The 20038-nt window shown below is 38.4% G+C and overlaps 1 protein-coding gene and 1 long non-coding RNA gene across 2 annotated transcripts; one reads left to right on the top strand and one right to left on the bottom strand.

The window, feature by feature from the left end:
- Positions 1–2594: 2594 nt before the first annotated feature.
- Positions 2595–18320, bottom strand: LOC132548131 (uncharacterized). Its single transcript, XM_060211952.1, has 3 exons — positions 17406–18320; positions 6063–9282; positions 2595–4578 (listed from the first exon to the last, which is right to left on the bottom strand). The coding sequence occupies exons 2-3, from the start codon at positions 9204–9206 to the stop codon at positions 4519–4521; spliced, it is 3204 nt and encodes a 1067-aa protein (XP_060067935.1). The 5' UTR covers positions 9207–9282; positions 17406–18320; the 3' UTR covers positions 2595–4518.
- Positions 11145–11994, top strand: LOC132548290 (uncharacterized). Its single transcript, XR_009554146.1, has 3 exons — positions 11145–11222; positions 11381–11523; positions 11670–11994. It is a non-coding gene; the product is annotated as an uncharacterized LOC132548290 (long non-coding RNA).
- Positions 18321–20038: the final 1718 nt, after the last annotated feature.

The following is a 20038-nucleotide window of genomic DNA, read 5'->3' as shown; positions in this document are numbered from 1 at the left end:
TATTATGTGGGTGGTTGGTATAATAACACACGAGGTGGATGCTTAGAGCGTCGGACGGGGTTGCATTAAATTGGTCTGTAGGGAGAGTAGAGATCGTCACATAGTCATTGTAATGCTCGACAGGCATAAGGCTAACACTACAATCAATAGGTGAAGGTCACTATACAGTCATATAAATTCTTGATGATACCTAGTGACGAATTCCTCTACGAATTCTTAGTTGCAAAAGTAAATATTCACGAAAAATCCGATGAACTGGAATACTAGTATACTGGTGTAGGATATCATGTTTTATTTTATGGTCTTGATAAAACATATTTGAAATATCCTTTTTCTTCTTCTTCTATTTGTCCCTTTGCCATTATCGTGACGGTCTACGTTTGGTGTAGTTAACTCATCCTCCTGAACTAACCTATCTCTAGCTATCACATCACTTGACAAAACATTGCTTTCGGTTTTAGTCTCATGCGAATATGTGCCGAAACCTATGAATGAGCGGTGGGGACTGGTTCGTTCGTTGTCTGTGTAATATGTCAGAGTGAATGTCCAGGTTACGAAATTCCAGTGTGATGGTACGTTAAAGTGTCCCCGAGTGACGTAATAATCAGAACGTCTTCAAAGAACAATATTTACAATCACCGTTGTTATTGACTAACCTTTGTAGTATGTATTATAATCATACATAGAATGTGTATATCGCATGTGTAGTGACAGAGACGTATATAACATATATGTCTCTGGTAGTGATATTACCTTTTGAATGAAGGATTCACGCGTAATGAAAAAGTTGACTACTGGACTTGAATTTCGCGCGTTTTAATATTTTTCTGGTTTTTTTTTTTTTTTTTTGCCCCGATCTTTTGCCAAACTTTCTAAAATTTTTTTCACGGAATCTCGAAAAATAAACAGATGAATTTTGTATCAAGCAAATGAAATATAAAGGTCAAGCAGCCTTGCTTGTGTTAAGCAATATTTAATATAAAAGGTCTGGTTTAGGTATCATTGTATTGAAATAGAAATTATGATGTTGATGATAGTTAGAATTAAGTGATATTATTTATGTAACAATTAAGGGGAAATGTGAGATCATAGAGTCATGAAAAAAGATACTTTGGTAAAGCATCTTAAGATACTCCCATCCATAAAATTTGATTTGATTTTGTCGCAGCTGGGTATTGAGAAGACTTTTGAAATTTGAGCCAATTTGACCCCATTTTTACCCCGCTCATCAGCCCCTGGGGATCAGCCAGGGATCAAGGTTTGCTTACCATTAAGCCGTCATCCTATACTTACAATTCTCACAAAAGTTTGAAATATTTCCAATGGACATTAAACAAATCGTGCTCCAAATGTAACTTCCTAATACTTCAAATACAGTAATTTTGAAACCCTCCCAAGGGGAAATGTGAGACTCTGAGGTCATGGAATTCCCAATTTTCGCAGTTAATTTCATTTGTACGAGGTTAATTTACCTTCATCATTTCTAAATAAATTAGTTATTGTGTGGTCTTATCTTCATTCCACTTTCTGTACTCTGCTGACAACGCTGCCTTCCATAGATACCATATTTGAAATATAATGCTGTTCGAGTTTTGAATGGTTGTAAAAGATTGATCCATAATAATGGAGCACCTTGTTATGCTTAACTAGAGTTGTGTATCTAAAGCTTAGCACAGTTGCCATTTTAATGTGAGGTTTCGTCCTATATTGAGACCCACTCCGGACTTTCATCCAGTCCTGACTGGGCGGCGATGTACTGGTAATTGCAGTCACATGTAGATTCTGCCATAATTCTATGATGACGAATTACGTAAGCAAAAGCGTGCACGGTACAATAATGGTATTTACATGGCCGGGTGTCTGGTTTCCTGTTATGCAGGATTAGACAGTCTCATATTCACGCTGTATAACAACACAGATAAATATTCTGTATTCTGCATAGTACACATGTAAATAACACAAATACTAGATGTATCACATTCAACTGTTATAGAGGAAACTAGTAGATGATGGGTTCTGCGGAACTTTGTCTACGCAACTTTACAGCTATTTGATCAAATAAAGATTATCTATTCAACCTTAGTCTAGTCTTGCTTATTTTCTCCGACAAAAACAAAACGTGTAAAAAAAACAAGAATACATAAATAAATAAGTAAATAAATAAATCGAAAGAAAAAACCCTATTTATAGAATGATGAATACTTTCACTATAAGACCAGAATACTGATATATTAGTCCACTGTGAATAATTGAGATGGCTCAAATCCCAAGATTAAAAAAATACGATTGTGTATTGAATTGTTGGAAATGTTATCAAGTTCTTAAGTAAGATTACCGGATATACGATTTAACTAGAGATAAAAAATTTAAAGTCGTTCACAAATTTTGGTAAACCATGTTAGATTTTAAACATGAACCAAGTTAAATATTTTACTTTCCAAATGTAGATTTCTTTTTCTCCAGAAATATATGTCGCAGAAATATATACATTTCGCCATGTTTCTGATGAATAATATAGGGACTGATCTTGGTTCATATTTACTGTAACAACAGTGACGACAAAAAAATAGGAGAACATATAAGTAAATATGTAGTATATGTAAAATTGTTTTTCTTTATTGGTGATTTTTCAGTTTAATCATAATATTAACAATTATAGCAATATTTCACACACACGATGTATACATTTCAAACATATATTACAAATTTATTAACTTAAGGATATCAGGACACACAATCTGTTATCAACCAGTTGGGTCCTCCATTATCTGGACGGCATAGTTAGAATTGTTGGAGTTTTATATAAGAATCGGACGGTTTGTGACCATTAAACATACAATAATACATTTTACAGTACACTGTCGAATGCATATTTATTTCATGAAACGAACACGCCGCGCAGGAGAGGTCGTCCAAGATTGACTGATGTTGATATTTGTATATTGTATTTATTTGTAATGTAGGAGTACACATGATCTGATATACTGACAACTGTTAAGTCGGAATTGTAAAGATGTCGCCATATCAAAAGAAAATAAACCTTGATCCGCGACTAATAAAAGATTTAACGGATTTTTACTACTTGCGTGGGAAGGTTGGATAATCAATGAAGACACGCGCGGAGATGGAAGACAGATTCGATTTTAGAACGAGAGGAAGGGAGGTAACTCCTACACGTACTTGGTGCACAACTCCTCTGTGCCTGCTCGTGATAATTCCAACCAATTCTCAATAAAAATGATATCACCGATTTCGATTTCTTGCATTACTATATATACAAGATGAAGACCTCACGAACGCAAGCACTACCATATATCTTATTTACCGAGTGCCATATTGGCCACGGAAGTCGTAAGTAGATCTACTTTGGAATAATTTACACACCAAAGTTGTCTTAGCGATACCGTCGTGATTCTACTTATCACAAACCAAGCATCTATACGATTTCCGACCTCAAGTGAACTATTGAAAGCCAAACAAATCTTATCTTACTTGTACACGTTGAGTTATTTAAAATAGTTTTTTTTTTTAATTGAAAGGATTACAATTTAGAAAAATGTCTATTAAAAACATTTAAAATGAACCCCATTCCATCGATTATCTATTTAGCGTTCTGCGTCGCAATATGATGCTATGCTTTTAAGAACAAGCCATATGATAAAAAGATATACTGTACATGTACGTCTTATCAACGACGGAGTTTGGGGTTTTGTCTTGGTTAAGTGTAGACCAACACATAGAAGTCGGCCTCTCTTTCTGCTCGGGTCATTATGCTGCAGCAAGTTCTATTGCCGCTGTTGTGTATAATATCAAACTAAACGGGATATTAACTTATCTATTTCAAATGCTTTTTCTTGTTTCCATGGATACAGCTAAAGGAATACAAATGATAAATGTGCAGGGTTTTAGCTAGGGCAGGCCTTTACGATAAAACTATCAACACTGCTCCAGTTACGATTTTAGAGTGAAAAAACAATGTAAATATGAAATGGATTTTCAGATGAGGCAAACAATGCAGCGTGGGTTATGTTCGATATAGGTAATGTTAGAAAATCCACGTACACACCAATAACGATAAGATAACCATACTCGCTATCTACATCATATGGTAATATAGGTAGATAGTTACAGTGTCTGTAATGTGATGCATAATGTATACCGATAAAATCTAAAATATGAAATGTTATATATAATCCGCACACTGGAAAATAGTTCAGGTATCATATATATGCTAAGTTATTTTTAAACAGTTATGTAGTTGGAAATAGCACCGGACGCGTCGACTTAAATAACTACATAATAATAACCTGTGAGGACCCTCTCAACGAAGCTATCCGCGACCATCTTTATTGTAAAATTATAAATACCCTATATTGGGCCTCACAGACACTTTGATATTTGAGTAGACGCATCTCTATACGTAACAGTTCTCCCAGGGTGGCTCCATCATTCACAGGACTCATGTGGGCGAGAATAATACATAAAGGATAAGTGTAGTCGTTTTCTTTGATCGCCTTCTCATATAAAAACGGAATCTTCTCCATCACTGGTCTCTGACTCTAACATGACTCTTGATCTCTAAAAGAAAAGAAAACCAATATAAGAAACGATACGAAATTAATAAATGATATGAAAATATGTTTGTAACAAACCTTAAACGTTCTGAACCAAGGTGACGCGAAAGATGATCATTCTTCTATCGTCTGGTACATTCAGAGTAAGTTGATAAGACAAAAGTAATTGTTAATTGAAAACGGACCCCCTACTGTATTTCATTCAGACCTTAGTGGATACATATATCACTTGTGATTGTGGATAAAGAAGTATGTGTAAGGATAAACGAACAACTTAAAATCTTGTTTAACATAAAGCTTATATTTACGAAAGTAGATTTTTGTCACACCTGTATTTTGACTCTATCCTTTGTTCTTTTTACACTGCTTTGTTACGACACTGATTTGTGACGTCATAATTGTATTGTTTATGTAGTAATAGTTATATTATACTGTAATTATAAAAAAAAATACTACCTTTATTGTAATAATATCTATTTATATTCAGGTTATATCACATTAATATATTATTACAATCTAGTATTGGAGACATCGTAGTTTTTTTTTATGTAACACATTTAATAGAACAAGAAATATTGATATAAAAAAAGAGTAATATTATTAAGATACATATTACAGTGTAGGGTGGTTACAAGTCACAATATTCTGTGGCTGAGTCATTCCAGACATGCTATACCATGTAATATGAGTGGTGTAGTGGTTATATAGTGGAGGTGTGTGTCAATATTAGAATGTATATATATAATGGTAATCATACTTGTAGGTAGGAAAGGGCAGGAAATGCACATGCAGCGCTCCCGTATGTCGAATGTATTCCGTTGTATCTTTGATATATCTAATAAGCAAGCTCTATCTGATATCGCTAACCCATATCCGATAAAGTTGTCTGACTGGACCAATTTACTGTTTGTCTGTTTTCATGTATAACAAAATCATAGGTCGTGGCCTATGCAGTTTTGGCTAAAACGTACTTATCGTAACTGACACAAATTCAAAGAAACTCACTGGGAATGCGTCCCCACTGGTACATTAGTCTGTCAACGTTGCTCTTGTACATGATCCAACAGACCCCGATGACCTTTGTGACTTTTTAGACCTTGGTAACCCTGAGGTGTCCTCCTCCATGTGGACCATTTGGTCTCTAAGTGTCTGTAATTGCATATGTATGTCTTCCATTTGTTTTCTGGCATCATCAAATACCACGCCCCCTACCTCTGCGGGTGAACCAATGGCGTAGTACGTGGAAGTCAAATCCAGGGTGGATTGGGCCACGTGCTGTGGTGATGGTGAGGGAGAGGGAGGAGGTGGAGGTTGTGGGGAAGAGGATGTCAAATCAAATTCGGGAGGGGGAGGAGGAATGTCGAATTTATGATGCGCCCATGCTTTAGTCGGTCTGCGTCGGCCGACGTCAGAGTCGTCTTCTTCGAGGAAGACGCTGTCGTTATCGTCACTCTCCCGGAATGCTGTGTTTAACACTTTCTGACTTACTTTGACCTCCACACGGTTGTTAAAATCTGTGTATGTCCTTCCGTACAACACCTTTCCGTCCTCCACTTCTCTCCTGTTGAGCATCACGATTCCTCCCTCTTCATCGTCCTCGTCATCCGCGTCCATATTGTCAGAGCTGACGTCATCTCGCTGCTCAGACATGTCCAGATCAGATTCGGAATAAGCCAGTGATCTCCGGGATCCGAACGGCACGCGGGTGAAAGTCGGGAGCTGACCAGGTCGAAATTCAAAAAATGGTTCCATTGAGGGAGCGCCTCCCTCTTCCACTCCTAATATGAGGGAATGTAAGGGAGCTAACTCCGGGTATCGTTCCTCTATTTCTTCCTCTTGATTAAAAATTTTCTTTAGCGATTTGTCAAGTGCCGACGGATTTGACGGCGGTTCTATACATATTTCTTCATTCAACATTGATTGACGTTTAGGGGGTACCATGGGTGCATTTCGTTTCGGAACGCCAATCTCATCGGATGTGTATGCATCTATGACGTCACTCATCATTTCTGAACCTCGTTTTGGAATATTAGACGATGTCTTTTCACTAGAAGTGACGAATGACGGTTTTATTTCGGCCTCCACTATTTCGTTTGTGATTTTATTTTCACATAAATGCAGAGGAAGTTCAAATAGCTGTCTTTTAACACTAGTTGGCTCTATACGAAGCTCCTCGACAGAGACCTGTCGACTTCTGTTTAAACGTGTATCTTTTTTGTATTTGTCATGTGAATGCTCATCCCACCTTCTGTCAGACACGTCATCACGATATAACATGTCTTGTTCACTCCTTTCACGACAATGCCCAGAACTTCTCTGGACATGCACAATGTGATCACGATCACGTCTGCTTCTAACTTCACTTTCACAAAAAATATCACTGTCCGATATATCAACACCATCGGACGTATAACTGGCGCTGCGCGGAAATCTCTGTAAATCCCAAGGTATTGAATATTCGTTTTCTCTGTAACTAGTCACGTGATCATGCTTCTCATCATCGTAGCTGCGAGATGAGTATTCCGAATCACTGGTGTAGGAACTTTCCTCTCCCGACGAACTAATGTCACTTTCATTTTCACGGCGGTCTCTAATAAACTCACGTGACCTTGATGGTTTTGAGTCATTGTAACTGACCCTCCCGTCCAGGTCCGATGCTGAGTTGCTTCCCTGAGTTGACCGGGTGGAAATGGAGGATCGTTCCAGTCTTTGAGAGAAAGTCGAAGACGGTTTTGTCATCTCGACACACAACACTTTTCTCGGAATTAACTTCTCTTTATAGACATTTTCTGTCTCCACTGGTGGAGACATACTTGAGTATCCAAGGCCTGCATCTTCCATTCGTTCCTTGTCTATGTCACTTCCACCACTCATGATCATACATGGGCTAGCTGGTGATAATGAAGACGAAGGACCACTTGACTCAATAAACTGTAATTTTAGTGTCCCATCATCTTGGCTTTCTAGCAATTGAGACAAACGCTGACAAACAATGCCACCAAATTCTTCGACCTCCTTGCTTCTCCTATATTTCACATGATTATCATCATCATCGTTGTCATCAATTTTATCATCATCTGTATCATCCTCATTTTCCTCACACAATGCGTCCATAGCAGATGGACTTGGGGGAGGAACAAGTGACAGAACAGCTTTCTCGGGAGGAGGAATAGTCGAAAGAATAGCTACTTTAGGCCCGGACGTAACTTCGTGTTTTTCTGACTCAGTGATACGAGATTCCACTGCTTCAACTACAGTTTCTTGGATCTTTTGACATTCCTCGAGCTTTGGCACACTTTTCAAGTCTGTCACTGCCGCCATTTTGCGACGTTCTTCCCGTTTCAAGTTACGTTCATTTTCTTCATTTTCCTTTTGCATAGCAATATCTGAGGCATCTACCTGGCGTTGATGGTCGAGCTGTGAACCAGCTTGACCAGGCCTCACTGTACACGCTAAAAGAGTACCAGGCACATCATTTGGTTTGCTAATCTTTACTTGATCTGAACGATGTGTGTTTCCTTTGTTTGAATTGGCACGTACTGATGCTAACTTTTCATTGGTGGAGTAGCTAGAATCACCACAACTCGTGTTCAACGTCAACGGCATTTGCTGTTTCACTCTCAGTAATTTTGGACTTGCTGATCCAGGTTCTGTTGAATAAAATTTCGGTCGGCTTGGCGGGGATGGCAAGATATATCCCCTCGGTCTTGGACTTCCAGTTCCTGGAGTAGGCACAGGATGTGCTTTTTTAATTTCTGCGATTTTATCAGTCTTTGAATCTACTGATTGCGCAGTGATATCTTTGTGATTTACTCTCGGCGTATTAGGCAAGCTACTGTCGTTCGACTTTTTGTCGCGGTTGACGTGGATTTTCTTGTATATGGGAACAGGTGACTTTTGAACGGGCGGTGTTGCAGTTTCCGGAGTTGCGTGTCCTGGACTTCCGGCGGAAGACACATCGTCTGCCATTCGGAAGTCCATTGGGTCGCCGATACTTTTACGAAATTCCGAAGGATCGACTCGTGCCGGCAAAGTACGTGACCTGACGGTATGTGTCTGAGGATCCTTCGGGTTGGGCTGCGGTTCGTACATTGCATATCGTTTGGGGTCCTTCCCTTTAAGAGATCCATCCCCACCTCTCGGCGGTGAGGGTGTTTGAACTCGTTTAGATTTCGCATCCTTCTTTTTCTTGCTTTTTTTATTTATAGCACGGGGCGATGAGGTAGTAGAATCATTTGTGCCCATCTTTTTCCATATCTCTTCATCATCTCCTTTTTGTGTGTTTTTCTTCTTCTTTTTATTGCTTCCAAATAGGTTTCCCATGTTGCTTTCCTCAACAGGTTTGAGCGGAATTGAAGTGTTTGGCGTACGACCAGGCGCGCGTAGGGAAATTAGCTGATCCTCTGGAAGCGTTACGAGCGTGAGAGGTGTGGCAAGTTGCTCGGGCAGGTTGGTTTCATTGCGGTGAACTTTTTCAATTTGAGGACTGAAGATAGCGGCTGAGCTGCAAAACTGGATTTCACTGAATTTATCCTTGGCATTATTTGTTGGAGTAAGGTCGCTTGAGGCTGGGTTAAGTGCGGGCGATTCGGAAGCGCGGGAATGGCTTGATTCTCCGTGACTCTCGCTCATCCGCTCCGACCTCAGGCCGACGTTACCATAGTGATGGCCTCAAGGCCACTCACTCTTGACTAGGGCATCTTTGTAACTGCAATCATACAAATTAATTTTGTAGTCCCGAAATCAAAACATAGTAAACAAGTATCTATTAAGTAAAGGCGTTGGTATAGTTTTTATCATCTGGGATAATGACAAAATAATCGACCATAGATCCTCTATACATTATTTAATCAAACTCTACCTTTATTGCTCAAAATTGTATGTAAGGGATACTGTTCAATTTCAAAAATACATAATACAAAATCTTTTTTTCTAAAAAAAAAATATAATACGTGTACATAGAATTTATTTCAAATGAACCTTCGAGAACGAATGATGACGCCATTATCAGTAATAAATCTATTTAAAGTTCATCAGTCACATAAGAGCAGACGACATCCCAGGCGAAACATCTATATCACTTAACTTTCTAATCTACAATTCTGTTTTTAGAATCTGATCTGGGATGTTACTACTAGTAATTATTTACGACGCCAAGCCAACAAATATTAAGCTTTCTTTAAAAATCCATTAAAACTGTGTAGGAGGCGTATTTGATGGCGATGTAAGTCATGTTTTATCTCTCAATAAGTGACACTTGTCTACTACAACCACACCCAACCTCTTTCCTTAATCAAAGTGCTCTCTTACTTTACAGACACTTTTTACGTATTTTTTTCTTGAAAGCTCAAAAGACGATCTTAATAGCAAACAGGTTTTGATTTTTTACAAGGATTCACATAGAATCAAAATGAATCAAAACCTCACAATAATATAGAAAAATGAGTTTTACACTTTGATACTGTTTACATAGAAGGGTTGTCATGAATAGGCCTTGGCTGTGTTGTCTCTACATTGTATTCATATTAGAGCTTCTGTCTTATTTTGTACTAATGTTACGATTTTAAGTATGTCATACGAACAGACGGACAAGATAGGGAACCATCAGGAAGCAACATGTGTACATAATCTTATATAAATCATTGTTTCTGTTTGAGTTTAAAAAAGTCATGAATCCTTAACAGACCTGACTCCAACGTTGAGGTTTGGAGAAGAAAATTAAGTAGAAACTAACGTTATTGTGATGAAAGTTTGTATTTATATCAGTATATAATCAGTAGGACTTACAATTTCATTAAATGGATATTTTTCCCCTTTCATCAGTATCGAAAATTCTTAACTGAGTGTCAAACGATATCTGGTTAAAATTCTGTTTTCTGGTACGGACAGAATAAATTGAGATATATGTTGTTATGGCAGAAAGTGTTTTAAAATGCTCTTGATACAACTACAGGTGTGTCTTGCTGGTGGAGTAATTTTACGCCCGTCTGTACATGTCGTTATGAGCAAAAACAAAAGTCTAAAATGGACAGAAGAGATTAATTCTTCGACCTTCTCTGTATTTCGTTACTGAGGCAGCGAGATAGAGTGTAGTCTTCTTTACACTAGTATTTCTAAAAATATCCTGTACACGCGACTGAGGCTTGCCTACCACTATTTGAGTTGACACACTGCCAAGCCCATTGAGATATATTTGTACCTTTTCTCCCTTACCTAATCCCCCCTCCCTTCAGCTGTATCATCCTAAAGGTGCTTTCACATATGAACGAAAGGTATCTCTGTATATTTTCTCATTCTTTCACCTTCTTGCCAATCCCTCCACAGGGAAAACAATCTTTGACCATCGACATTGTAAACAAAAACAATTAATTCGTCCTTAGAATATGGCGCGAATTTACATCACCGCGAGCAAGACGTGAGTTGTACACAGCTGAGGTGAGGTGATGAGACTGACGGCTAGTGATGTCAATTTCCTAAAAAACAGTGTTTGGCAAATGTTATTAATTCCGTAAATGTTTGGCATATCAACACAAGAAGACTAGCTCATGTGTTGTCAGTGCCTGTAGGCTGATGTATACCACCAGTCTGTTACGACTTGATTGGACGGCGCCATCTTGATTAACATTTGCCATGTTTGTTAATACATAAGTACGCAATTGATCGAGATTAAGGTCAAGGTCAAGTGATTCTAGGTTATACTCTTATACATTTTATGATAGTTCTTAAGATTTGACAGTGAAATCAACAACCCTCGTGTACGTAAGTCTATGACATGTATGTATGTATTTGGTGTCCCTTTTTTCCAGGCTGTCGAGCTTACATTACGTGAGGTGCACGAGTCCAAGACTCTTCATTTATCACCAGGAGATGACAATCACACCTAGATGTACGGTCACCATCAACGAGATGTTCAAGTTTAGCTGATACCTTAATTCTCCATCTGTTTGAGGTTTCACACTTTTTAATGTCATGAATAGTTCATACATATCTTAATTAAGTGTTCTAATGTTAATTAACCATCGTTGGAAGTCATAAATAGGAACATCTTTGTAATTCTTATAAGAAATGATAATAAAATGTTGTTGTTCTTTCCAGAACAGTGAGAAATGCCATCATAAGAGATAATGTTTCCTGTTCAATGATTAAGAAAACGTTTCCCCGACAAGGAATTCTCTCCACGCCATCCTTTGTCCTATGACCTTATGCACTCTTGTTATCTTGTTTACAAACAAAGAAATGACAGGAGATATGAAAACCTACAGACAACACCGGGTCAGTGATTTTGGCTAAGATATTCTCTCCTGACACTGATGTCAATTAACATGGATGTGATCAGAGTAATACATCCCCTGATGTAACGTAATTGTAGCCAGTTGTTCAATAGTCATCAATTTAGCCTTGTTTTGTATTTTTGTGTCTCTTCATCAATTTAGCCTTATTTATCTCTATTGTTTTGTATCTTTTGTATCTCTATCTATGTTGCTATCTCTCTGTATTTTATCTCTGTGGTAATCTCTGTTGCTATTTATCTCTATTGCTATCTTTATCTCTGTTGCTATCTCTATCTATGTTGCTATCTTTATCTCTGTTGTTATCTTTATCTCTGTTGTTATCTTTATCTCTGTTGTTATCTTTATCACTGATTATATCTTTATCTCTGTTGCTATCTCTATCTCTGTTGTTATCTTTATCTCTGTTGTTATGTTTATCTCTGTTGCTATCTCTATCTCTGTTGCTATCTTTATCTCTGTTGTTATCTTTATCTCTGTTGCTATCTTTATCTCTGTTGTTACCTTCATCAATGTTGTGACCTCTATATCTGGTATCTTTATCTCTATTGTGACCCTTTTCTTTTTTGTTACCATTTTCTGTGTTTTTGTTTTTACCAATGTTGCTATCTTTAATGCTGTTGTTTTCTATATCGCTGTTGTTATCTATATCACTTGTGACCTCTCTCTCTCTGTTTAATATCTTTATCTCCGGTTTTACTTTCATTCCTTATTTTTTTTATTTATTTTCGTTGTTTTTCTTATCTTTATTGATGTCTTAGTCATTAATCTCTTGTAGAATTCCAGCTTATGTTATTTCTCTTTGATGTTTGTTTAACAAAGTCTCGTGTATCTCTAAGATTAAGATTGCTGATCTCCAGGTTTAATCGTTTACAATGTATCAAAGTTCATTATCTCACTGGTTTTTGTAGTTGGTATTTACAATTTATCTCAATTCCTTTACTATTTTTTTCATGTTATGTCAGTGCTATTTTAATCTGTGTCAGATAATGTTTCTTATCTCATTACTTACATTTATAAAGGTTTCCTTTGTAGTCTGTATGCGTAGATATACACGTGTATGCATTTGATGTGGATACTTACTACGTTGGTAGTTTTTGGTTTAAATCAAATGTTTTGTTTTTGTCTCAATTTATTCTCTCATTTCTAAAACATCTACATTTTTACAGAGAGGAATGATAATAACAAACTTAATAATAAAGTTGATTTTGCTACAATCTAATGAAGATGGAGTTCTCTTTTTACGATATATATGTCTATTTATATCTTTAAATAACATTATATCGTATACCACATTTTTCGTGATCTGGGTGACAAAACCTGACCTTCAGTGGTGCCTGTGTGGTTCAAGTAGCGAAATACAACTCGAAAGTTAAAGCTAAGAGAAATACACAGTTTGTTATTTCGTGGGTATCCCACACCGAAGTCACTTCCTTCTTTGGGAAGAATTTTTTCATAAGCAACTCGGTAAACACACATCAGACTATGATCACTGGAGAAGATTGATCTAAACTTAGATGTTGGAGAAACCTATAGTCCTGTCCTTACACAAAGAAGATATACCAGTAAGCCAGAACTCTTGCACTTGTTATACTTTAAGATCAGTTCAAAACCAGACAACTTCTGCTGAGTCATACACGTGCAGTACGCGTGTATTACGTGTGTCGCTATGCTAAATATACACAGAAAGTATTTTGTATTTAGTTTAGAAGTTTTAGAATGAGCCATTTGAAAGGATATTGAGTATGGAAGATGGGTGTAGGGTTAATTTGGGAGGAAGGGGTAGGAGAGTTGTGTAGGACGGAAGATATACGTGTATTTATTAGAAGAGAGTATGAAGTGTGTCCACTGCGCGTGTGGTAGAGAGTGGCTAATGCTATGAGTCAGGGTTAGGATGAGAGGGATGATTCGGGTTTGTGTATTTAAGGAAAGAAGAGTATGGGATTCGGATTAGACAAAGCTTGTGGGTATCTATGTCTAACAAGGCACAGTTTGTGTGGGAAGGGTGATAAACTACAATACGTGTAATATGTGGTTAGGATTATGAGGCGTGCGTAGAATTGTTTGGGATGACCTTAGATTTTTGTGGATCAGTCTAGAGCTGTGTGGGATACCACGATCTAAAGTTTGAATTGGTGGGGGTAAAGGCTACGAGGGATGAGCTAAGGTTCGTGTTAGGCGGTGAAGGTTGGAAGGTGAAAGTTTAAGCTATGCTAAGGATAGGATGTGTCGGTGTATGTGTGGGTCAGTGTAAGGACTGTGTGAGGTATGTTAGGATTAGGATGTGTCGGTGTATGTGTAGGTCGGTGTGAGGACTGTGCGAGGTATACTAGGGTTAGGATGTGTCATTAAATGTGTGGGTCGGTGTGTGGACTGTGTGATATTTGCTAGGGTTAGGATGTGTCGGTGTTTGTTTGGTTCGGTGTAAAGGATGTGTGGGATTTGCTAAGGTTAGGATGTTTCGGTATATGTGTGGGTCGGTGTAAAGGATGTGTGAGATTTGCTAAGGTTAGGATGTGTCGGTGTATGTGTGGGTCGGTGTGAGGACTGTGCGAGGTATACTAGGGTTAGGATGTGTCATTAAATGTGTGGGTCGGTGTGTGGACTGTGTGATATTTGCTAGGGTTAGGATGTGTCGGTGTTTGTTTGGTTCGGTGTAAAGGATGTGTGAGATTTGCTAAGGTTAGGATGTTTCGGTATATGTGTGGGTCGGTGTAAAGGATGTGTGAGATTTGCTAAGGTTAGGATGTGTCGGTGTATGGGTGGGTCGGTGTGAGGACTGTGTGAGATTTGCTAGGGTTAGGATGTGTCGATGTATGTGTGGGTCGGTGTGAGGACTGTGTGAGATTTGCTAGGGTTAGGATGTGTCGGTGTATGTGTGGGTCGGTGTGAGGACTGTGTAAGATTTGTTAGGGTTAGGATGTATTGGTGTATGTGTGGGTCGGTGTGAGGACTGTGAGATTTGCCAGGGTTAGGATGTGTCGGTGTATGTGTGGGTCGGTGTGAGGACTGTGTGAGATTTGCTAGGGTTAGGATGTATTGGTGTATGTGTGGGTCGGTGTGAGGACTGTGTGAGATTTGCTAGGGTTAGGATGTGTCGGTGTATGTGTGGGTCAGTGAGCTTAGGTTAAGAGTATGCCAGCATATATGTTGATCGGTGTAAAGGACGTGTGAGATGGGCTTAAGTCGGTATTGCCTTTGTCGTTGGTGTGTTTTGTCAAGGTTAGATTTATCTGTGTCGTAGCTAGGGTTGTGTGTGTAATGATTATTATGTTGATCTATGTCGGGATTGTTAGGGTTATCGGTGTCGTGGATGTGAAGATGAGGGTTGAACGCACGTGTTTGTTGGTAAGATTGTCTTTGTCATGGAGGTTTTTGTCAGTGTTAGGATTGTCTGTGTCGTGGTGTGTTGTGGGTGTGTTTGTCGGCGTAAAGATTGTCTGTGCCGTGGATGTGTTTATCAGTGTAAGGGTTGTCTGTGTATGGATCTGTTTGTCAGTGTAAGGGTTGTCTGTGTTGTGAAGGTGTTTATCAGTGTAAGGGTTGTCTGTATTGTGGACGTGTTTGTAAGTGTTTGTATTGTCTGTGTTGTGGATGTGTTTGTTAGTGTAGAGGTTGTCTGGGTTGTGGACGTGTTTGTCAGTGTAAGGGTTGTCTGTGTTGTGGACGTGTTTGTAAGTGTTTGTATTGTCTGTATTGTGGATATATTTGTCAGTGTAGAGGTTGTCTGGGTTGTGGACGTGTTTGTCAGTGTAAGGGTTGTCTGTGTTGTGGACGTGTTTGTCAGTGTTTGTATTGTCTGTGTTGTGGACGTGTTTGTCAGCGTTTGTATTGTCTGTGTTTTGGATGTGTTTCTCAGTGTAATGGTTGTCTGTGTTGTGAAGGTGTTTATCAGTGTAAGGGTTGTCTGTGTTGTGGACGTGTTTGTCAGTGTTTGTATTGTCTGTGTTGTGGATGTGTTTGTCAGTGTAAGGGTTGTCTGTTTTGTGAAGGTGTTTATCAGTGTAAGGGTTGTCTGTGTTGTGGACGTGTTTGTCAGTGTTTGTATTGTCTGTGTTGTGGATGTGTTTGTCAGTGTAAGGGTTGTCTGTTTTGTGAAGGTGTTTATCAGTGTAAGGGTTGTCTGTGTTGTGAAGGTGTTTATCAGTGTAAGAGTTGTCTGTGTTGTGGATGTGTTTGTCAGTGTAAGGGTTGTCTGCGTTGTGGATGTGTTTGTCAGTGTAAGGGTTGTCTGTGTTGTGGATGTGTTTGTCAGTGTAAGGGTTGTCTGTGTTGTGGGTTGTCTGTGTTGTGGATGTGTTTGTCAGTGTAAGGGTTGTCTGTGTTGTGGATGTGTTTGTCAGTGTTGATGTATCTCTGTGTTGTGGATAACATTGTCAGCGTCGTGGTTGTGTTTGTCTATGAAAGGGTTTTCTGTGTTGTGGTTGTATTTGTTTGTCTCTGTTGTGGATAATTTTGTCGAATTTAGGTTTGTATGTGCCATGGTAATAGGTCGGTGTTAAGGTTGTCTGTCTGTTTGGTGGATGTGCTTGTCGAGGTAAGGGCTCTCTGATATGTTTGTCTAGGTTAGGGTCGTCGGAGTCGTGAATATATCAGTCTAGGTAACGGTTGTCTATGTTTCTTACCTGAATTAAGGTTCACTTTGTCCAAAGTTTATGAGTCGTGATTAAGTTGAGGAAACGTCACCGATATTGGAGACGACAGAATTAGACTGTTAACCATGCGGTAAAATAAACTTTTCACTGGTGTCAATGGAGTTATAATGCCTGTGCGTCTGGATATATATGGAGGAATGAAAAAATACCAGAAGCAAACAACAAGACGATATGGTAGCACCATTAGAAGATTCTCCGCCCTACCAAAACATAAATCCTCTAAACACAATCAAGTCAATGAAGCTATCACAACAGAGTAATGTAAAACTACAACATGGACTCCTATTAGTTGTTGGCTTTTCGAATCGAGATCTATAATTCAAAATAAAATATATCCCTAGAAAAAACTCGTTAGATGACCATAAACACAACTGGGAATACTCGAGATAAAAAAAAAGAATTAATTTGTCAGGAAACGTAATCAGGTGGGTTTGTTTATCGCTGAAAATAGCTGAAGAATTTATGAATCATTCTCCAAGCTCGACATGTTAGCAACCATCATCTGCTGGGGGTGGGAACAAGATCGGGAAGCGGGTTGATCCCCACTGCCACCATCTAGAACTTGTATCAAATTTCATAGCATAGATATAACAACCTCTGAAAACTATCAATGCACATATTTACACGTGTTTGTCATCGATTCGTACCATGTTAACTATTATAAGGAATATTTATACTACACTGAAATGTTGATATATGAAATACATCGTCAACAAAAATAGGTATAATTTACCGCCTAACCTCGACCACTCGAGAAATTAACGATCTTTAAACAGGCAGCACATGATCTGGACATGTGGAAGCTATTAACCTATAACTCTCACCTTTATACAACAATGTAACGCTAAAACGTTTCCAATAAAGAAATCTGGATTTTGAACTCTTACCTTATGTTTGATGTCGCTCCATTTTGGGCGTGCCCCGGCCCCTACTGGTAAAAAGGTCTTAAGTCCCCCCGGTAAACCTAGTCTGTAGGGAAAGACCCCCTCTCTCACACGACGGCTCCTCTGCGCTTTCCTTCTGTCTATTTTTGGTACCCGTGTTCTGAGTAACTCGGTGTAAACACGCGCGAAGCTGTTATGACGCGCAGTATGCAATCATTTTGTGATTCCGCCTATCCCCCGCGGGTCGGCGGCTCCAGTAATTGGGCTAACATTAGTATATCACTTATCAACGGAATAGAATCACTGTGTAATTAACAGTTCTACGTGAAATCAACACCTTGTTAATTAATTATCACAAGTCGTAACATTCCACCGAAATACGTTATTCCATATCAGTGTAATCCACTCCTTCCGAAAAAATGCTCTTTCAATATATGGAAGTTCTTTTTACAAAACCAGCAACGAATGGTGTATCCAACTTGGTTTTGTTGTTTTTCAGATGCAACCGATCTGATGGAAACATGTCATACATACCATCATATGTTTAAAATGCACTTGGATTTTTCCGAAACTCCAACCTGTTCGTCAAATTATCCAAAATTCACTTTAAATAAAGGAACAACACCCACATCGTTTTTCATCTTTTGATTTTTTGCCGTTTATATAGTTGAATATATAGGTATTCCTGCACCACGGGATTTTAGACTGGATAAGAATCTGGCAGTGTTTTGACAGCGAACCTGTCTACGGAGCAGTATTTAACAGATAGCAGACCTCGTACAAAAACGTCCTTGAGAAAAGTTTCTATGGCGAGGAAAGTATGGTAGAGAAACTATAACTGTTTTTCATATAGCGAGGTACACACTAAACTGTGTCTGTTGGAATCCTTATGGTGCATTTGACTTTCCGCTCGAGCTGATGTACGAGAGAGATAAGGACTGATATTCATATATTGGCCAGTACCGACATACAGACGTGCTGATTATGTCAGAGGCATACGGGTCGGATGTCACCCGGTGAATCTGCTCCAGGTAGTCGTAGAATACACAGAAAGGTGGTCCGCTTTACATAAGGTGGCACCACCTACTTGGAACGTATACACCGAACAAAATGGTTGGAAATTCATTGTAAAATTAAAAGAATCATCGTTGAAGGACTATTTCCCATTGATTATTCCAAGTGAATTGCATTTTGATGAGGTCAAAATCTGACAGTTCAGCCAAGAAACACGTATATTTTATACTATATACTTGATTTACGAGGAGGATTATTGTTCTTGATTTATTAAATGACATCAATATTGATGACCATGTAAAAAGTCTATATCATCACACATGAAATATCGGTGTATGTGTATGTACAGTTTATAGTTAAATGTAAAGGAGGTGCGTCTTTGACAAGTGTGATATAATTACTGTTGTGAGCTGGTGCATTGATTTTAGCATAGCTACATCTATTTGTTAACACATGAGTCCACAAAAACACCCACTTTTTACATGTATATCATTGATCCTTGACCCACCATTTATGGGGCATCACGTGACGATTAACTCGGCAAGCAAAGTCGCATCACGCCGATTCTGTCCCGTGTCCCGTGTTAAAAATTATCGCGGCATCTTTTCTTAGCGCTTGTATATCTTACTTTAAATTGATTTCATAAAATGTTTGCTAATGTAAAGTATTACATTGACTCGAATGAATTCACGTTTCAGTATTCCGAGTTCAGAGTTCAAGGTCGATGTCACCGTCTCAGGAACGATGATTAACAGAATGTTATTTGCTGACCAGCCAAACACTTTCACCAGGGTTGAGATATCCCTGTCCACAGAACAGGCCCATCATTTTCCTCGCATAACTGAAAAAAAACAGTAACACATTACACAATAATCACTGTTCCATGAAATATGTGTTGAAGTTGATGTTATCAGTTTGCGACATGTATTCGCTATATAAAATGATGGCGCTACCCTATTGTAATTAGCGTGATAGGGTGTTTCAGTTGTCGTTTCCCTACCTAAAACAGATTTATCCTTTCCTCACCGAAATCTAGAATAAAACTGTTAAGTATGGAAGAAACAAAAGTCTAAAACTGAGATATTTGTTTGTTTTGTTTTCTCTTTATGTAATAAGGACAAAATATATTGACAAAAAACACCTACATTATGTACAAACAGATAAGACGAATAGATAAATAAATCTATTCAAGATCGGCTGAATGGACATTGTTATATAACATTCCATGAGAAAGTCCTTTCTTTGTAGTTTCAGCTTTTAGACAATACAGTACTTCTTTGTACGCAAGTTTCCGTGCAATTGCGACAACTTTCATGTTAAAATATTCATTACATGGCTTGACTCTACCGCTAAATCTAAGTGATTCTATGTGTGGTTATGATAATTCAGTGCTTACGAAAAAGCACTGAAACTAATTTAAAAAACATCATTCTTATTGTGACCTTTACTGTTTTTCTTGATGATTAATTATAAAAGCCAAATCTACGGCACTGTATCGACGGCGTAGTACGCTGCCTGGCTGTATACCGAACATCACTTTCATAAAGCATTTTTGCTTTTGATATAAACACATTCTATGAAAATTCCAACTTAAATTCAGTATCTCTTTAACTAGATTGATC

This window comes from Ylistrum balloti, unplaced genomic scaffold, assembly GCF_031769215.1.
Source record: "Ylistrum balloti isolate Yb309-2 unplaced genomic scaffold, AGI_CSIRO_Ybal_v1 Utg370006, whole genome shotgun sequence".
NCBI lineage: Eukaryota > Metazoa > Mollusca > Bivalvia > Pectinida > Pectinidae > Ylistrum > Ylistrum balloti.
This window is presented reverse-complemented; position numbering and strand designations above follow the sequence as displayed.

Bases quoted from the DNA above. Each gene is read 5' to 3' on its own strand.
- LOC132548131 (XM_060211952.1), bottom strand. From the start codon at position 9,206: ATGAGCGAGAGTCACGGAGAATCAAGCCATTCCCGCGCTTCCGAATCG. The intron at 4,579-6,062 runs GTAAGTCAGAAA...CTTTTCTTTTAG, and splicing joins ACAACCGTGTGGAGGTCAAA to AGATCAAGAGTCATGTTAGA.